Source organism: Anomaloglossus baeobatrachus, chromosome 3 (genome assembly GCF_048569485.1).
Source record: "Anomaloglossus baeobatrachus isolate aAnoBae1 chromosome 3, aAnoBae1.hap1, whole genome shotgun sequence".
NCBI lineage: Eukaryota > Metazoa > Chordata > Amphibia > Anura > Aromobatidae > Anomaloglossus > Anomaloglossus baeobatrachus.
Window position 1 is genome coordinate 95,331,521 of NC_134355.1, and position 18,965 is coordinate 95,350,485.

Genomic DNA, 18,965 nt, shown 5'->3' on the forward strand with positions numbered 1-18,965 from the left:
CAACACATACTCGCAATATAACACATAGTGGAGCGCACATCAGACATCACCATATAATCACATGCAGAAAAGAGGGGAACTATCTAACATAAGGTCATAACAGATGTCTCACAGGTAGTCCATTAGTGATTGCATACAGATGAAGAGCCAACATAATTCCCTATATGTCAACCAAGTATGCATCAACAAGAGAAAAGAATGTGCGAAAAAAGTGGGATCACCACAATGAATAAATATACAAAAATATCTTTATTATAGAAATAGGCACAAATACCAACAACCGATTAAAATCAATTAAAAAAGCAAAACAGCTTATGGGAAACACACATACTGAGAGTGCCAATGGTCTGACACCCAAAGAATACCTCACACCCTCAAAGAGCCCCAACCCCACAAACATATAATAATGCAATGATTTAAGACACAGTGTCCATAAACTGGGACCACCAAATAAGCAGATGGAAAATGCAAAATCAATCAGACAGATCAGAGTCCCAGTAGATGCCGTGGTGGTTTGGCAATGCAGCAATGTCGCCACCAATAAGCATGATTTAAAGCAAAAATAGCCCATACAATACCACCTACGGATGGACACACAACGGGGTGCAGGCAAGGAGTGGAGGGGTGAGGTATGAGCCCCACGCGTATCGCTACAAACAAGGTGTAGCTTCCTCAGGGGAGATGTGCAATGATGGAAGCAATGTGCCTTTTTATTTAGTACAACATAATTAGAACATAATTACTAAATTGCCTACCAGCGTGTGGAGAAAGAGGCAAGGAAAGGTTGCTGTGGAAATGGAAGACGCCCGATGGAAGCTGCCATTTTGCCACGTGATCACAGTCATGTGAATGGGAAAGAGCCACAGGAAATGTAGTATGCGCATGCGTTCGCAACATCAAATAGCAAGCGGCGTAGATAATCATGCTAGCAGCGTAAAGCATCGTAGCCGGCGCGTGCGCAATAAGCAGATGCTGAAATAGATGGTCCCCACACATATTCCACCAACTAGTGTGAAGAATACCACTAGTTGCGCAAATATCGTAACCGGCGCATGCGCAATAAGCTGAAACGCCGAAAACAAGCAGAATGCCAAGATAAGTTGTTACTGCGCATATTCAACCACCCACGAACTATATTTAGATTTAAACACAGGTGCCATATAGGCTATTGTTTTACATTATTTGGGAGAAGAAACAAAAATCAAAAATACAAATGGATCAATACAAATAATATGTAATATCAACAAAATATAACTCAGTGGTTAATAAAACATGGAATAAATCACCTTTTTTTTTTTTTTTCTCCCTTTTTCCTTTCTCTTTCCTGCCATATAAAGCCCACCAAATCTTATCATATGGTGCAACCATGGTCATATTATAGGCACTAAAGGGCCATTAAGCAGCATGTAATGCTATATAGAACCATATAATGTACCAATGACAGAGAGATATGAAAATATGTACAAGCCTGCACCCTTTCTGCATACAGGACCAGGCAAACCGGAAAATCAAGCAGTTTGTTTACATACATAGGCTGCTGCACATACATGCATTACCCAAAATATATATAATGTACCGGATCACGTGGCAAAAGACAAACAGGGGGTGAAGGGGGTATATATACAGACAAAGCATTACAGATACAGTAATACAAAAAAATATATACAAAAAAAAAAAAAAAAAAAAAAAAAAAAATGAAGGTCAAACAAGAAGACTCAATCCAATTCCTTTCTTCTTAACGTTGTAACCATGGAAATGTCAAGATGCAGGCGATCCAGCAATCCATCCTATCGATTTTTAAACAGGAAAACTGCCAACTAGGATAGAATGTAAGAATAATTTAGTAAAGCTGGAACAAGAAAACAACAAGAAGAGGCCAACAATGGAGACCCCCAAAAAATTTTTTTTCGAAGAAAAAGAAAGAGAAAGGCGCCCCGACCACCCTGGATAGAATAAGATAACCAGAGAAACCCATCCAATCATGTGGAGATGGGCCATACCCGAAGGCCAGAAAAGAACACCGAAACCCAAACTGAGCGTTGAACCAATGCTGCAAAACAATGTGGCAACGTGGACAAAGGCCCAATAATCAAATAATGTATAAAAAGGCCCCTTGTCCACGGTGCCGTCCATGAAAAAATCACAGACGCCATTCTTATTTCTTATAGAAGCCTGTGAACAGAAGCTCCTCATTTAGTCCGTTAGGAGAAAGGCTCCGTAATTGGTAGATCCATCTTGCCTCTCTTCTCAACAATTCATCCGACAATCTACCTCCACGAATGTTAGAGGGCACGGACTCCAACACCAAAATCCGGACACCCTGTAGCGAGCCATTATGCATTTCCAAAAAATGTTTTGCCACTGATGTGATAGGCTTACCTTGGGCCTGATCTTTCTTTGCTCGTCCAATATCCGAGAAATGGTGCTGTATCCGCCGTCGAAGCTCCTGAGTGGTCTGCCCCACATATAGTTTCGGACAACCACATGTGAAGACATATACCACGTTCCTCGTCCGGCAATTGGAATAAATCTTAGTCGTTATGGACCCTGGAAAGATGGAAATTTCAATGCGTCTATTGGCAGCCATAAAGGGACAAATAGTACAATCTCCACAGGGAAAAGAGCCAATCAATCTGTGCCCTCGACCCAAGGAGACGGTAGGCCTAAGAAAATGGCTGGAGGAGAGGATATCTTTTAAATTCTTGGCCCGTTTTGCGGTAAGCTTAGGGCGGGTACTGATAAATGGAACCAACCTGGGTTCGCTCAGTAGTATATCCCAATTCTTCTCCAAAATCCGCCAAATCTTATCCCAATGGTTGTTATACGCAGTGGTGAGATTGATGGTGCAAGGCTCACTGCGTTGTTTGCCCCGAAAGGTATCAGACCTCGGAATATTGGCAGAATGTTCAAAAGCCTTTGTAACCACTTTGCGGGGATAGCCTCTTTGAAGAAAGCGTGTGGTGAGTGCCTGAGCTTCGTTCCTGAAAGTGATGGAATTAGTACAATTGCGGCGTACCCTGAGGAATTGACCCCTGGGTATGCCATCACGTACATGCCTGGGGTGGAAAGATGAATAGTGTAATACACTATTGGTCGCAGTCTGTTTCCGAAACAGGGAGGTAACAGCACGATTTCCTTCCAAGGAGATCTTCAAGTCAAGAAAGTCCACAGAAATGGTCGAAATACTCGATGAGAGCCTAATGTGCCATGGATTATCATTGAGTTGAGCGATGAATTCTTCACAGGATGATCGATCACCTGTCCAAAAAAACAAGACATCGTCTATATAACGAAACCATTTCACCACGTTGTGCTGGAAGGGGGCGGTGAGTGCCACATGTGTCCCCTCCCACCAACCCAGAAAAAGGTTGGCATAGGAGGGGGCACAACGGGCACCCATCGCGGTCCCAGAAACCTGCTTGTAGAAAACACGATCAAAAACAAAAAAACTATTGTGTAGGACAAGTTGTAACAAATCCAAAAGAAAAGAATCATGCTTTCTGTCACCTGTGGACCGTCGATCAAAAAAGTAGGTGACTGCCTGAAGCCCCAAGTCATGTTCGATGCAGGTGTACAATGACTCGACGTCCATGGTGACCAATAAAGTACCAGCATTCAGTTCAACTTGTTCCAATTGGGTGATGAGATGTGAAGAGTCCCTGACGTAAGAGTCGAGAGCAAAAACATAAGGCTGCAAATAAAAATCCAGGTAAACACACACACGTTCATAAAGTCCCCCTATGCCCGAAATTATTGGCCTACCAGGTGGGTCCACCAAGGACTTGTGCACCTTGGGGAGCATATAAAATGTGGGTGTGATGGGAAAACGTGTTGTGAGAAATTCTCTTTCACGTTTAGAAATTATGCCCAAATCAAAAGCTCGACCCAATAGTCTGTCCAACCGTTTTTTATAGGAATCAGTGGGATCCGAAGGGAGAACCGCATAGGAGGTTGAGTTCTTAAGCTGCCTATGGGCTTCCTTGGTATATAGATCAACAGGCCACAACACCACATTTCCTCCTTTATCAGCCTCTCTTACAATGAAGGTGTTATTCTTTTTAAGATCAGACAAGGCTCTCTGTTCAGCAGCAGTAAGATTGTTCTGCTGGAAAGGAACAATCTTAAGTTTCTGTATGTCACGACATGTTGTCTCATAGAAAATTTGTACTGCTGGGAACAGAGAGAAGGAGGGTGTGGCTTGTGATGGTAAGCGGGATGTAAACGGGATCTTCTTACCTCCTAGGTCCCCACTTTCTTCCAACAGATCCAGCAAATCACGGAAGACTTGTCTATCCTCTGCAGGTAGAGTATCAACGACACCTGGTTGATGATATAAAAGTTTGAAGACCAATTGCCTGCAGAAGAGGTATACATCCTTGGTGAGCTCAAATTTGTCAAGCACTTTAGTGGGCGAAAAGGAAAGGCCTTTGGATAGAAGGCTGACTTCATCAACAGACAAATGGTAATCAGTCAAATTAATGATCTGCAAGTTACCTTGTGGATCAATCTCTGGGTCAGCACACAAAGTGCTTGATTTCATCACCATTTCTTCCTGGTATTGTGCCTGGTCACCCTGTTGGACGATGGAAGCCACTGTTTGCGTTTCGTTTGGTTCAACTCAGCTTATTGCGCATGCGCCGGTTACGATATTTGCGCAACTAGTGGTATTCTTCACACTAGTTGGTGGAATATGTGTGGGGACCATCTATTTCAGCATCTGCTTATTGCGCACGCGCCGGCTACGATGCTTTACGCTGCTAGCATGATTATCTACGCCGCTTGCTATTTGATGTTGCGAACGCATGCGCATACTACATTTCCTGTGGCTCTTTCCCATTCACATGACTGTGATCACGTGGCAAAATGGCAGCTTCCATCGGGCGTCTTCCATTTCCACAGCAACCTTTCCTTGCCTCTTTCTCCACACGCTGGTAGGCAATTTAGTAATTATGTTCTAATTATGTTGTACTAAATAAAAAGGCACATTGCTTCCATCATTGCACATCTCCCCTGAGGAAGCTACACCTTGTTTGTAGCGATACGCGTGGGGCTCATACCTCACCCCTCCACTCCTTGCCTGCACCCCGTTGTGTGTCCATCCGTAGGTGGTATTGTATGGGCTATTTTTGCTTTAAATCATGCTTATTGGTGGCGACATTGCTGCATTGCCAAACCACCACGGCATCTACTGGGACTCTGATCTGTCTGATTGATTTTGCATTTTCCATCTGCTTATTTGGTGGTCCCAGTTTATGGACACTGTGTCTTAAATCATTGCATTATTATATGTTTGTGGGGTTGGGGCTCTTTGAGGGTGTGAGGTATTCTTTGGGTGTCAGACCATTGGCACTCTCAGTATGTGTGTTTCCCATAAGCTGTTTTGCTTTTTTAATTGATTTTAATCGGTTGTTGGTATTTGTGCCTATTTCTATAATAAAGATATTTTTGTATATTTATTCATTGTGGTGATCCCACTTTTTTCGCACATTCTTTTCTCTTGTTGATGCATACTAGTTTTCTAATGTGCTAAGTGGCTTTGATCCCCTCATATTTTTCATTAATCTGTTTTGGTGCCCTCCCCTCCCACTGTTGTACACTATATGTCAACCAAGGGCGCAGTAAAACTGCAGCACATGTAGTGCCAGGATACCATAGACACAGCCATACGCCATCGATACTCACATAAAAGTGCAGGAGATAAGAAAAATGCACCGCTAGCCATAAGTCAACATGGATAACATTACCTAGATGATAATGAACACTGTGGTGGTAATGCGCCCGATGCGCATTTCGGTGTGTACCTTCGCCCCCTGACGAAGGTACACACCGCGCTCCACTATGTGTTATATTGCGAGTATGTGTTGGAGTATTGATTAGACATCCCTTGTGATCCCATGGTGGATGATATTTTTGGGATAGGTTTCCATTTAATATATATATATGCAATGATGGCTTGTATGCATTCTGTCATGGATAGCTTTACATGCACACTTATTATGAGCTTTTTCTATGGAGTAATTCATTAATCCCTGATATATGTGTTTTCCTTGTTGCGCCAGGTTATATCCTATGATCGGAACTAATTTTGATCATAGAATAATGAATAATTCTTTGACATAGACACAGCGGTATGATACTAGTATGAATATATGTATTTGTTTATGTATGGTACTAGAAGGTGGCCCGATTCTACGCATCGGGTATTCTAGAATTTACGTATTGTGTAGTTCATGTATGATTTTTGTTATATATATAGATGTTGTTGTGTGTAGTTACCAAGTGTTTGTGTAGGGCGCTGTACATGTTCTGAGTGTCGCGGGGGGTGAGAGCGGTGTTGTATGTGTGTTGCGTGTCTTGCGTTGTTTGTGGAGCGCTGTGTGTCTGTAGCGTTGTGTGTGTGTGTGTGTTGTGCGGTTTGTGTGGGTGTGGTGTGTTTTGGGGGGAGGTATGTTTTGAGCAATGTGTGTGTTGTGCAGTATGTGCGTATATTTGTGTGTGCAGCGTTGTCTGTGTGTGTGGGTGTCTGTGTAGGGCGTTGTTTGTGATTCCTAGTGTGTGTGTGTTGTGCAGTGCGCGTGTGTGTGTGTGTTGGGGGGAGGTGTGCACCTCCCATCGTGCTCCATCCCCCATGCTGCGCACCCCCCATCGTGCTGCATCCCCCATGCTGCGCACTCCCAAACGTGCTCCATCCGCCATGCTGCGCACTCCCAAACGTGGTCCATCCGCCATGCTGCGCACTCCCAAACGTGCTCCATCCGCCATACTGCGCACTCCCCATCGTGCTGCATCCCCCATGCTGCGCACTCCCAAACGTGCTCCATCCGCCATGCTGCGCACTCCCCATCGTGCTCTATCCGCCATGCTGCACACTCCCAAACGTGCTCCATCCGCCATGCTGCGCACTGCCAAACGTGCTCCATCCGCCATGCTGCGCACCCCCTATCATGCTCCATCCGCCATGCTGCGCACTCCCAAACGTGCTCCACCCGCCATGCTGCGCACTCCCAAACGTGCTCCATCCGCCATGCTGCGCACTCCCAAACGTGCTCCATCCGCCATGCTGCGCACTCCCAAACGTGGTCCATCCGCCATGCTGCGCACTCCCAAACGTGCTCCATCCGCCATGCTGCGCACTCCCAAACGTGCTCCATCCGCCATACTGCGCACTCCCCATCGTGCACCATCCGGCATGCTGCGCACTCCCAAACGTGCTCCATCCGCCATGCTGCGCACTCCCAAACGTGCTCCATCCGCCATGCTGCGCACTTCCAAACGTGCTCCATCCGCCATGCTGCGCACTCCCAAACGTGCTCCATCCGCTATGCTGCGCGCTCCCAAACGTGGTCCATCCGCCATGCTGCGCACTCCCAAACGTGCTCCATCCCCCATGCTGCGCACTCCGAAACGTGCTCCATCCGCCATACTGCGCACTCCCAAACGTGCTCCATCCGCCATACTGTGCACTCCCCATCGTGCTCTATCCGCCATGCTGCACACTCCCAAACGTGCTCCATCCGCCATGCTGCGCACTCCCAAACGTGCTCCATCCGCCATGCTGCGCACCCCCTATCATGCTCCATCCGCCATGCTGCGCACTCCCAAACGTGCTCCACCCGCCATGCTGCGCACTCCCAAACGTGCTCCATCCGCCATGCTGCGCACTCCCAAACGTGCTCCATCCGCCATGCTGCGCACTCCCAAACGTGGTCCATCCGCCATGCTGCGCACTCCCAAACGTGCTCCATCCGCCATGCTGCGCACTCCCAAACGTGCTCCATCCGCCATACTGCGCACTCCCCATCGTGCACCATCCGGCATGCTGCGCACTCCCAAACGTGCTCCATCCGCCATGCTGCGCACTCCCAAACGTGCTCCATCCGCCATGCTGCGCACTTCCAAACGTGCTCCATCCGCCATGCTGCGCACTCCCAAACGTGCTCCATCCGCCATGCTGCGCGCTCCCAAACGTGGTCCATCCGCCATGCTGCGCACTCCCAAACGTGCTCCATCCGCCATGCTGCGCACTCCGAAACGTGCTCCAACCGCCATACTGCGCACTCCCAAACGTGCTCCATCCGCCATACTGCGCACTCCCCATCGTGCACCATCCGGCATGCTGCGCACTCCCAAACATGCTCCATCCGTCATGCTGCGCACTCCCAAACGTGCTCCATCCGTCATGCTGCGCACTCCCAAACGTGCTCCATCCGCCATGCTGCGCACTCCCAAACGTGCTCCATCCGCCATGCTGCGCACCCCCCATCATGCTCCATCCGCTTAGGAGTGCGCAGCATGCCGGATGGTGCACGATGGGGAGTGCGCAGTATGGCGGATGGAGCACGTTTGGGAGTGCGCAGCATGGCGGATGGAGCACGTTTGGGAGTGCGCAGCATGGCGGATGGACCACGTTTGGGAGTGCGCAGCATGGGGGATGCAGCACGATGGGGAGTGCGCAGTATGGCGGATGGAGCACGTTTGCTCAGCCTCTCTCCTTCCAGCCTCCCTCAGCATCAGCCCCCCCCTCCCAGCCTTCCCCAAGATCAGCCTCTCTGCTCCCAGCCTCCTCCAGCACGCCGTGCTCCTCTGCCGACACTCACCCACACCCGATCGCATCCACTCACCCACACAACCGATCGCATCCACTCACCCACACAACCGATCGCATCCACTCACACACACAACCGATCGCATCCACTCACACACACAACCGATCGCATCCACTCACACACACACCCGATCGCATACACTCACACACACACCCGATCGCATACACTCACACACACACCCGATCGCATACACTCACACACACCCCCGATCGCATACACTCACACACACCCCCGATCGCATACACTCACACACACCCGATCGCATACACTCACACACACAGACACTGACGATATTGCACATACGCGCTGATACTCACAACATCCGGGGATATCACATGCTTCTGGCCATGTGATCCTCCCTCAGGTCCTGGAAGCTCACAGCACAGTATCGCCGCCGAGAAGCAAGCGATATCCCAGGATGTTGTGAGTATGTGGATGCGATGTGATGTGTGTATGTGAGTGAGTGTGATCTGATTTGTGTGTGTGTGTGTGTGTGCTGTTATGTGTGTGTGCTGTTATGTTATGTATGTTCTGCAGCTGCAGGACCTTGATGTGTGGATGCGATGTGATGTGTGTGTGAGTGTGAGCCGGTGTACACTGGTAACTATGATACACATCGGGTAACCAAGGGACCTTAGTTACCCGATGTGTATAATGGTTACCAGCTTTCACGGCCTCCGTTAAGATCCCAGCATCGCAAGGTTATGTGTGGCGCTGCCGGGATCCTGACGGAGCCGGTGTAGAAGCAAGAGATATCCCAGCATGTTGTGATGTGTGAGGTGTGTGTGAGAGTGAGTGTGATCTGATGTGTGTGTGTGTGTGTGTGTACTCACCTGGGAATCGGAGCCCCGTGTCAGTTGGGCCACAGCGAGCGTGCATTGCGTGAGGGGGCGGGGCCTGCAGAGAGCCGGGGCGAGAGGCCAATCCGTGTGGGGGGGCGGGGCCATGGCGAGCCCAGCGGCCAATCAGCTTTGTGTCACCGTAAGGACACAATTTCGGAGCATGACAGACAGACAGACAGATAGACAGACAGACAGACAGACAGACAGACAGACAGACAGACAGAATAAGGCAATTATATATATAGATGTACTGTGTTGACTCCATATTACTGATGTGATAATGATATGGATATAATGAATATTGGATGCTGTACACGGTAGCATGGACTCAACATACATACCTTTATGCACTGCTTGTCAGCCATTTTGTTACTAAATATAGTATATTACCTTACATTGTGGTGATGTAAATCGCTTTTTGCCTCTTATCCCTTCACCTGTTTGCTATTATTGTGAATAAAAATAATTCTTGTACCAACTGATCGCCTCTCTCCTTTGCTTGCCTTGTAGCCTCCATACAAAGAAGTGGCTGATAAGGCTAGGTTCACATTTCTGTTAAAATGCATCGGTCACAATCCGCAGCTATGGTAAACAACGGCATCCGTTTAGCGGATTCCGTTGGGTCCCATAGACTTGTATTAGAGGCGGATTGCAGCTGATGACCTTGCGTTGCATCCGCTGCGCCGCAGTCAGCCGTTTTTTGACTGACCGCCAGGTGGGAGCAACGCAGAATGTAACATTTTTCTGGCTGTCAAAATTAACGCGCCGTGCAGGAATCCGTCAAGCTTGTAATGGATGTCTATGGTGCTGGATTCCGTCGTAATCCGTCTTACAACGGAAGCCAGCGCTGGATTCCGTCATACTCTACTGAGCATGCCCAGCATGTTTGGCACACCCACTGGGCTGTCCCAAACACAAACGCATCATGACCGATCCGTCAAAAAACGGACGCACAGCGGATGTAAGGCTAGTTTCACACTTGCGTTGAACGGTATCCGTTGCATTGCGTTGTGTGACGGATGCAACGGATGTGTTGCATATAGTGGCACAACGGATGCTGCAAAACAACGGAATCCGTTTTGATTTTTTTTTTTTTTTTTTTTTTACAGTTTTTACCCGCGGCAGACTATTGTGAACGATCAGCTGATCGCTCCCAGTAGCCTGCTGCCGGGTGATCAGCTGATCGCTCCCAGTAGCCGGCCGCCGGGTGATCAGCTAATCGCTCCCAGTAGCCGGCCGCCGGGTGATCAGCTGATCGCTCGGCCGAGAACGTTGTGCGGGGGCGGAGTGCGGGGTGGGTGGAGCCGAGCGGGGCCATGGCGCTGAGGACAGGTGAGTCTGCGTGTGTGTTTGTGTATACATGCGGAGTGGAGTGCGGGAGGGGGCAGAGCCAAGTTGGGAAGTGTCGGGCTCCCTGCACACGTACCCAGGGTAAATATCGGGTATAACTAGGCAAAGCACTTTGGTTACCCGATATTTACCTTGGTTACGGGTGCAGGGAGCCAGAGAGAGCATGCGTAGTGAAATCCAGAGGATTCCGCTGCTCAAAAAAACGTTACATGCTGCGTTCCTCCCGCTGGGCGGAAACAACGGAGCGTCGCCCAGCGGAAGCAACGCAGGTTCTTTTGGCACAATCCGTCATCCATACAAGTCTATGGGAAACAGCGGAATCCGTTAACGGATTCCGCTGTTTTCCAAAAGGGCGGATTGTGACGGAAGGAAAAAACCGCAAGTGTGAAAGTACCCTTACGGACGCGACGGATCAGTTTTTTCACAGGATTCCTGTGAAAGGAATCCTGTGAAAAACACATCCGTTGCGTCAGTTGATATCTAAAAAACAACTGATCCGTTGCTGACGGACCTGACGGATTTAAAACAACGGAAATGTGAACCTAGCCTAATTCAGGGGGATGTGCTTTGCTTAATAAAATCTTTCCTTGCCAGGAAGGCTTTTCCCTTTTGACATGATACAGTTAAGGCTAAGTTCACACATCCTGTGTTTTGCATCAGTCACAATCCGTAGCCTTGAGGAATTACGGAATCCTGCAAAATATTTTGCAGGAATCCTGTATTTCCCCATAGACTTCTATTAGTGACGGATTGCGACTGATGACCCTGCGTTGCATCCGCTGCGTCGCGGTCCGTCGTTTTTGACTGACCGCCGAGCGGGGAGCAACGCAGAATGTAACGTTTTTCGGGCCGTCAAAATTAACGCGCCGCGCAGGAATCCGTCGCCATCCGTCAAGCTTGTAATGCATGTCTATGGTGCTGGATTCCGTCGTAATCCGTCTTACAACGGAATCCAGCGCAGGATTCCGTCATGCTCTACTGAGCATGCCCAGCATGCTTGGCACGCCCACTGGGCTGTCCCAAACACAGACGGATCATGACTGATCCGTCAAAAAACGGACGCACAGCGGATGTAACGGACGCAACTGATCCGTTTTTTCACAGGATTCCTGTGAAAGGAATCCTGTGAAAAACACATCAGTTGCATCAGTTGACATCTTGAAAATGACTGATCCGTTGCTGACGGACCTGACGGATTGAAAACACAGGATGTGTGAACTTAGCCTTAGTAGTAGATGTATTTGATCTGATGCAGGGAGGAATGGCTGCTGCCCTGACTCCTGACACCAGCAATCGTGCACTAGATGAAAAATGCTCGGCTGGGAAGGTTATTTGATGAAACCTAGAAAATCACAGACAGAAGATGATTGATGCACAGGTAATAGATTGCGATCTACACGGTACGAGTGGTGTAATCCGTTTCTTCATCTTTCCGGGCTGAACATTTTACCTTCAGAGAAGTAAAGCTTCCATCCTTTGTATGGAATGTACTTGTCCAGAGTAGTCTGGGTTAATCGAGGCCTGGGAGGAACGCAGGACTGACCTGAGAACAATTGCACAATTACACTGTGGAAGGATACTTAGGTTTTTTCAATTCTAAGGTGAAGAAAATAAATTGTAGAGTGAAAGGAACAAAAAATACAGAATCAGATTAAAGGAGATGTCCGAGATTAAAAAAAATAAGTAAAATAAAATTAAACATGGCAGTAATTGTGATAAAATGAAAACGAAAAAAAAAAAAACATTACCTGTACAAAATCTCCAGCAACAATGCTCTGGTTCATTCTATTTCCCATTAATAATGATATGCCACACATACACCCATGTAACCACTGCAGCCAATCACTAGCCTCAGTGGTGATGCATGCTATGAGGAAGCTGAAACCAGTTACTGGCTGCAGCAATCACATGGATGCACTTTATGCCATCGCTGCAGGGAAACATTAAGGGCTCATGCGCACGTAACTGCTGAATATTCTGCGATTTGACAGCACATGTGCGTGTCAAATCGCTGTAGAAACACTGCATAATGATGTAGTTTTTTTGTTAAAAAAAAGCCGATTTCATGCGCTATGGCTGCTGCCCCCACCATAGACAGAGTGGGAGCTGCATCCAGGACGCACAAATAATTGACATGCTGCTTTTATGAACGCTCGGATTTGGGTCAAAATTTTAGCACCCAAATCCCTGCGCTCATAAAAGCATTGTGCGCACGTATCATGCACAATATTACATAGATTGTGCAGGGGACGCAGGACGAATGCATTTACGCTGCAGTGCAATACGCAGCGTAAATGCATGCTATTACGCGACGTGCGCACGAGCCCTAAGAAGGAAGACAAGACTGGTGGGGATCGCTAGAGAGTCAATGCTAAAAGCTGTGAGGAAAGAGTTAACTTAAAATTGAATAGATGGACATTCATGTTGTTTTGTAAGATGAACAAACAAGCCCAGCTGCGCTATGACGCTGAGAGCGGATTCAAGGACTCTAGACGCTGAGACCCAAGGACAGAGATAAGACCTTCACCTAGTCTAAGACAAAGAGAGTTGTGATTTTACTGAGAAATGGAAAGTTACGCTTGCTTACGCCAAGAATCGAAACTCATTTATGCTTCGTTGGGAAATGAAACTTGTGTCTCTGTACACGACATAGCTACACCCCTATTAGGTTGATAAACCCTGTATGTGATAATAAACTAGCAGTCTTCGGAGCGCACACTTCTTTGCCTTATGTGCAGATATCAGCGTCTGTCTGTATCTCATTAGGGCTGAGGGAAGCTGAGAGGGGGCCTGGGACTCCCTCCACATTTGGTCATCGCTAGCAATAGTTGTGACCTATTGGTCAACCTAACAAAGCACTGAAGGAAATTTTCTAATTTTAGCAAAAAAAATGTAACCAGTTCATGACTAAGCCATTTTACCCCGTTCCTGACCAGGCACACTTTGAGTGTTAATTACATGTGCTTTTAAAGGCGCTAAAATAATTTTGCCTCTTTTTTCAAGATACATTTGCATCATATTTCTAGTAAGGGGTTTTTTTTGTTTGCCGATAGATATTGGGGAAAGATACAAAGAAAAATAAAAAATGCAAATCTTTTATTTTATTTTTTTTTATTTTAGTTTTATTATACACATTTCAGCAGAAATTATTTTTATATATGGGACAAATTTTCTTCAACTTTACTTTTACCATTTTAGCTTCACTTTCCTGTTTTGTTTTCATTTATGTCACACATTGTGCCCCCATGAGATCTCAAAAAACCCTTTGGTGGCATTCTAACATATTAATACATTCTTCTTAATGCTGACTCCCCTACAGCAAGGGCTGCTATATTAGCCCCAGTTACAGAGGGAATTTAGCCTCCTGATTGCAGAGTAGAGCGGACTAGATCTCCTAGGATCCAGCAGATCGTGTTCCCTTCCTACAAGGAACAGAAATATAGACACAACACTTTCGTTTTTGCTCCAATTTTCCATAAGTTGAACTCAAAGATATAAGACTTTTTCTATACAAACAAAAGGTCTTTTTCTGTAAAATATTGTTCACAAATTTGTCTAAATCTGTGTTAGGTCCCCTTCACACGTCTGTGATAAAAACGCACGTATGGCCATGTGCTATCTGTGAGAGCAAACGTAGAACAGGACTGTTTTACTCACCTGTCCCCGATGCTGCTGTCTCCGGCGCTGCTGCTTCCAGGTCCTTGGTGCAGTGAATATTCATGAGCATAATGAGAGGCCCTGGAAGCAAGTGACAGCAGCGTCGAAGATAGCAGCGTTGGAGACAGCTGTCACATGGATCACATCAGTGTGCAGTCCATGTGACATCAGTGCTGCCGGAGAAAAACAGACTTGTCTCTGTGCGAAACATATGGACACGCGTCTGTGAGAAAACAGGGATGTGTGCACAGATTGATTGTAATGGGTCTGCGTATGTTTGTGTCTCCGGTACATATGAAAACTATGTCATACGTACCGGAATCACAGACGTGTGAAGGGGGACTTAGTGAGCACGTCTCCTCACAGGTGTGGCATACGAAGGTGCTGATTAGAGAGCATGATTGTTGCAGAGGTGTACCTTAGGCTGGCCACAATAAAAGGCCACTCTAAAATGTGAAGTTTTACAGTATTGGGAGGGTCAAGGAAGGGAAATGGGGAGGGGGCAGAAAACCAGTCAGTATCTGATGCGACACATCTTCACATAGAGCTGATCAGGTTGTTGATTGTGGCCTCTGGAACGATGGTCCACTCCATTTCAATGGCTGTTGCGTTTATATTTTTGTTCAGTGTATATACAGAGATCACATGATTGGGAGTACAGAGAAAAAAATAATTACTTATTGCTTTCTAATCTTTATACACGTGCTGGTTCAGTGATGTGTATGCAAAGATCAAGAAGGTAAACACAGTAAAAACAATCTCTGCCTTCTCTATGGGGAGTCGGGCTGTGTCTGACAGCCGGCTCCCCACTCCAGAGTGATACGACTCTCTCTGCTGCAGCGAACACTAGGGAGGCTCATAGCAAACCGTTATCAGTGAATTCAGCATATGCAACAGGTTCACACACTTCTAGGAAATTAATGTCAATGGGTCATTCCATGGTCACTTGCGTTACATTCAGAAACCAAAAACTGAGTTAATAATGACTACAGACACAAAAATGAATGACTGTATATTGTACATTGAACTATTCTCAATAGATTTCAACACAGTTTGATTTTTCAACAGTATAAATTAAATACAAAATACAATGTTCTTACTTGGTAACTTATGTTTCTTTTTGTGTAACGTAAGTTACCAAGTACAGTGGAACCTTTGTTAACGAGAACAATCCGTTCTGGGAGTGTGCTTGTTAACCAAGTTACTCGTTCAGCAAAGCAAGATTTCCCATAGGAAATCATTGCAATGCAGACAATTCCTTCCACAACTTGTTAAATGTCCCATCCTGGTCCCCTATTGTGCCATTCCACACATGCACAAACACGTACAAACACATACAAACACGCACAAAAACACACAAGCACACACAAGCACGCACGCACGCACATATTATGCTCACCTTACCTTCCGTTGCATCGCCGGTCTCCTGGGACTTGCTGTTCGCTGGTACGGGCTGTGTATCTGGTAACCATCGCGACGAGGGAGGAACTTCCACACCCAGAGTGCTGACGTCAAAGGCAGGAGTCGCTTGCCTCTGATTGGTCAGCGCACTCCCTTTGAGTAGTGGCTGACAGCCGAAGTTCCTGCCTCGTCGCTATGGTTGCCGATACATATCCTGGAGCGGCGAACTACAGGACCCAGAAGGCCGGCGATGGAACGGAAGGTACACATATTATGCTCACCTTACGTTCCGTTCCATCGACGGCCTCCTGGGTCTTGTAGTTCGCCGCGAGGATTCCTCCCTCGTAGCGATGTACCGGCGAACTACAAGAACCATGAGGCTGGCGATGGAACGGAAGGTAAGGTTAGCATAATACTGTATGCGCGTGCATGCGTGTTTGTTTGAGTGTGTTTTGTGCGGACTGCAAGAGCGGGTCAGAGCGTGGTGAATGTACGGAACCGGAAGTGTGTGCGGTGAGGATTTTGCTCGTACAGCAAAGCTTTCTCGTAAACTGAGTTACAAATTTACAGAAAGCTTTGCTTGTTAAGCGAAGAAGGGAATTTTGTTTACTTACCGTAAATTCCTTTTCTTCTAGCTCTAATTGGGAGACCCAGACAATTGGTGTATAGGCTATGCCTCCGGAGGCCGCACAAAGTACTACACTTAAAAGTGTTAGGCCCCTCCCCTTCTGCCTATACACCCCCCGTGCTCCCACGGGCTCCTCAGTTTTGGTGCAAAAGCAAGAAGGAGGAAAAATAATTATAAACTGGTTTAAAGTAACTTCAATCCGAAGGAAACTCGGAGAACTGAAACCATTCAACATGAACAACATGTGTACACAAAAAAACAGGGGCGGGTGCTGGGTCTCCCAATTAGAGCTAGAAGAAAAGGAATTTACGGTAAGTTAACAAAATTCCCTTCTTCTTTTTCGCTCTATTGGGAGACCCAGACAATTGGGACGTCCAAAAGCAGTCCCTGGGTGGGTAAAATAATACCTCGTAAGAGAGCCGTAAAACGGCCCTTTCCTACAGGTGGGCAACCGCCGCCTGAAGGACTCGTCTACCTAGGCTGGCATCCGCCGCAGCATAGGTATGCACCTGATAGTGCTTCGTGAAAGTGTGCAGGCTCGACCAGGTAGCCGCCTGACACACCTGTTGAGCCGTAGCCTGGTGCCTCAAAGCCCAGGACGCTCCCACGGCTCTGGTAGAATGGGCCTTCAGCCCTGAGGGAACCGGAAGCCCAGCCGAACGGTAAGCTTCGATAATTGGCTCCTTGATCCACCGAGCCAGGGTTGATTTGGAAGCCTGTGACCCTTTACGCTGGCCAGCGACAAGGACAAAGAGTGCATCCGAGCGGCGCAGGGGCGCCGTACGAGAAATGTAGAGTCTGAGTGCTCTCACCAGATCTAACAAGTGCAAATCCTTTTCACATTGGTGAACTGGATGAGGATAAAAAGAGGGTAAGGAAATATCCTGATTGAGATGAAAGGGGGATACCACCTTAGGGAGAAATTCCGGAACCGGACGTAGAACCACCTTGTCCTGGTGAAAAACCAGAAAAGGGGCTTTGCACGACAACGCTGCTAGCTCAGACACTCTCCGAAGAGAAGTGACTGCTACTAGAAAAACCACTTTCTGCGAAAGTCGTGAGAGGGAGATATCTCTCATTGGCTCGAATGGTGGTTTCTGAAGAACCATCAGCACCCTGTTTAGATCCCAGGGTTCTAACGGCCGCTTGTAAGGTGGAACGATGTGACAAACTCCCTGCAGGAACGTGCGTACCTGTGGAAGTCTAGCTAGGCGCTTCTGGAAAAACACAGAGAGCGCTGAAACTTGTCCCTTAAGGGAACCGAGCGACAAACCCTTTTCCAGTCCAGATTGAAGGAAGGACAGAAAAGTAGGTAATGCAAATGGCCAGGGAGAAAAACCCTGAGCAGAGCACCACGACAGGAAAATTTTCCACGTCCTGTGATAAATCTTGGCGGACGTTGGTTTCCTAGCCTGTCTCATAGTGGCAATGACTTCTTGAGATAACCCTGAAGACGCTAGGATCCAGGACTCAATGGCCACACTGTCAGGTTGATGGCCGCAGAATTCAGATGGAAAAACGGCCCTTGAGACAGCAAGTCTGGTCGGTCTGGTAGTGCCCACGGTTGGCCGACCGTGAGATGCCACAGATCCGGGTACCATGACCTCCTCGGCCAGTCTGGAGCGACGAGGATGGCGCGGCGGCAGTCGGCCCTGATCTTGCGTAACACTCTGGGCAACAGTGCCAGCGGAGGAAACACATAAGGGAGCTGAAACTGCGACCAATCCTGAACTAAGGCGTCTGCCGCCAGAGCTCTGGGATCTTGAGACCGTGCCATGAACGTTGGTACCTTGTTGTTGTGCCGGGACGCCATGAGGTCGACGTCCGGCACCCCCCAGCGGCAACAGATCTCCTGAAACACGTCCGGGTGAAGGGACCATTCCCCTGCGTCCATGCCCTGGCGACTGAGATAATCTGCTTCCCAGTTTTCCACGCCTGGGATGTGAACTGCGGATATGGTGGAGGCCGTGGCTTCCACCCACATCAAAATCCGCCGGACTTCCTGGAAGGCTTGTCGACTGCGTGTGCCGCCTTGGTGGTTGATGTATGCCACCGCTGTGGAATTGTCCGACTGAATTCGGATCTGCTTGCCTTCCAGCCACTGCTGGAACGCTTTCAGGGCAAGATACACTGCCCGAATTTCCAGAACATTGATCTGAAGCGAGGACTCTTGCCGGGACCACGTACCCTGAGTCCTGTGGTGGAGAAAAACCGCTCCCCACCCTGACAGACTTGCGTCCGTCGTGACTACTTCCCAGGATGGGGGTAGGAAGGATTTCCCCTTCGATAATGAAGTGGGAAGAAGCCACCACCGAAGGGAAGCTTTGGTCGCCTGAGAGAGGGAGACGGTCCTGTCGAGGGACGTCGGCTTCCTGTCCCATTTGCGTAGGATGTCCCATTGAAGAGGACGCAGGTGAAACTGCGCGAAAGGGACTGCTTCCATTGCTGCCACCATCTTCCCCAGGAAGTGCATGAGGCGCC

General features: G+C 47.9%; 1 protein-coding gene across 1 annotated transcript in view; it reads right to left on the reverse strand.

Moving 5' to 3' along the window:
• The window catches only part of MCM8 (minichromosome maintenance 8 homologous recombination repair factor), a 183,726-nt gene that overhangs the window by 143,445 nt on the left and 21,316 nt on the right, over positions 1–18,965 (reverse strand). The window contains 1 exon segment of the mRNA XM_075339312.1: positions 12,249–12,341. Coding sequence (XP_075195427.1) covers positions 12,249–12,341 — 93 coding nt within the window.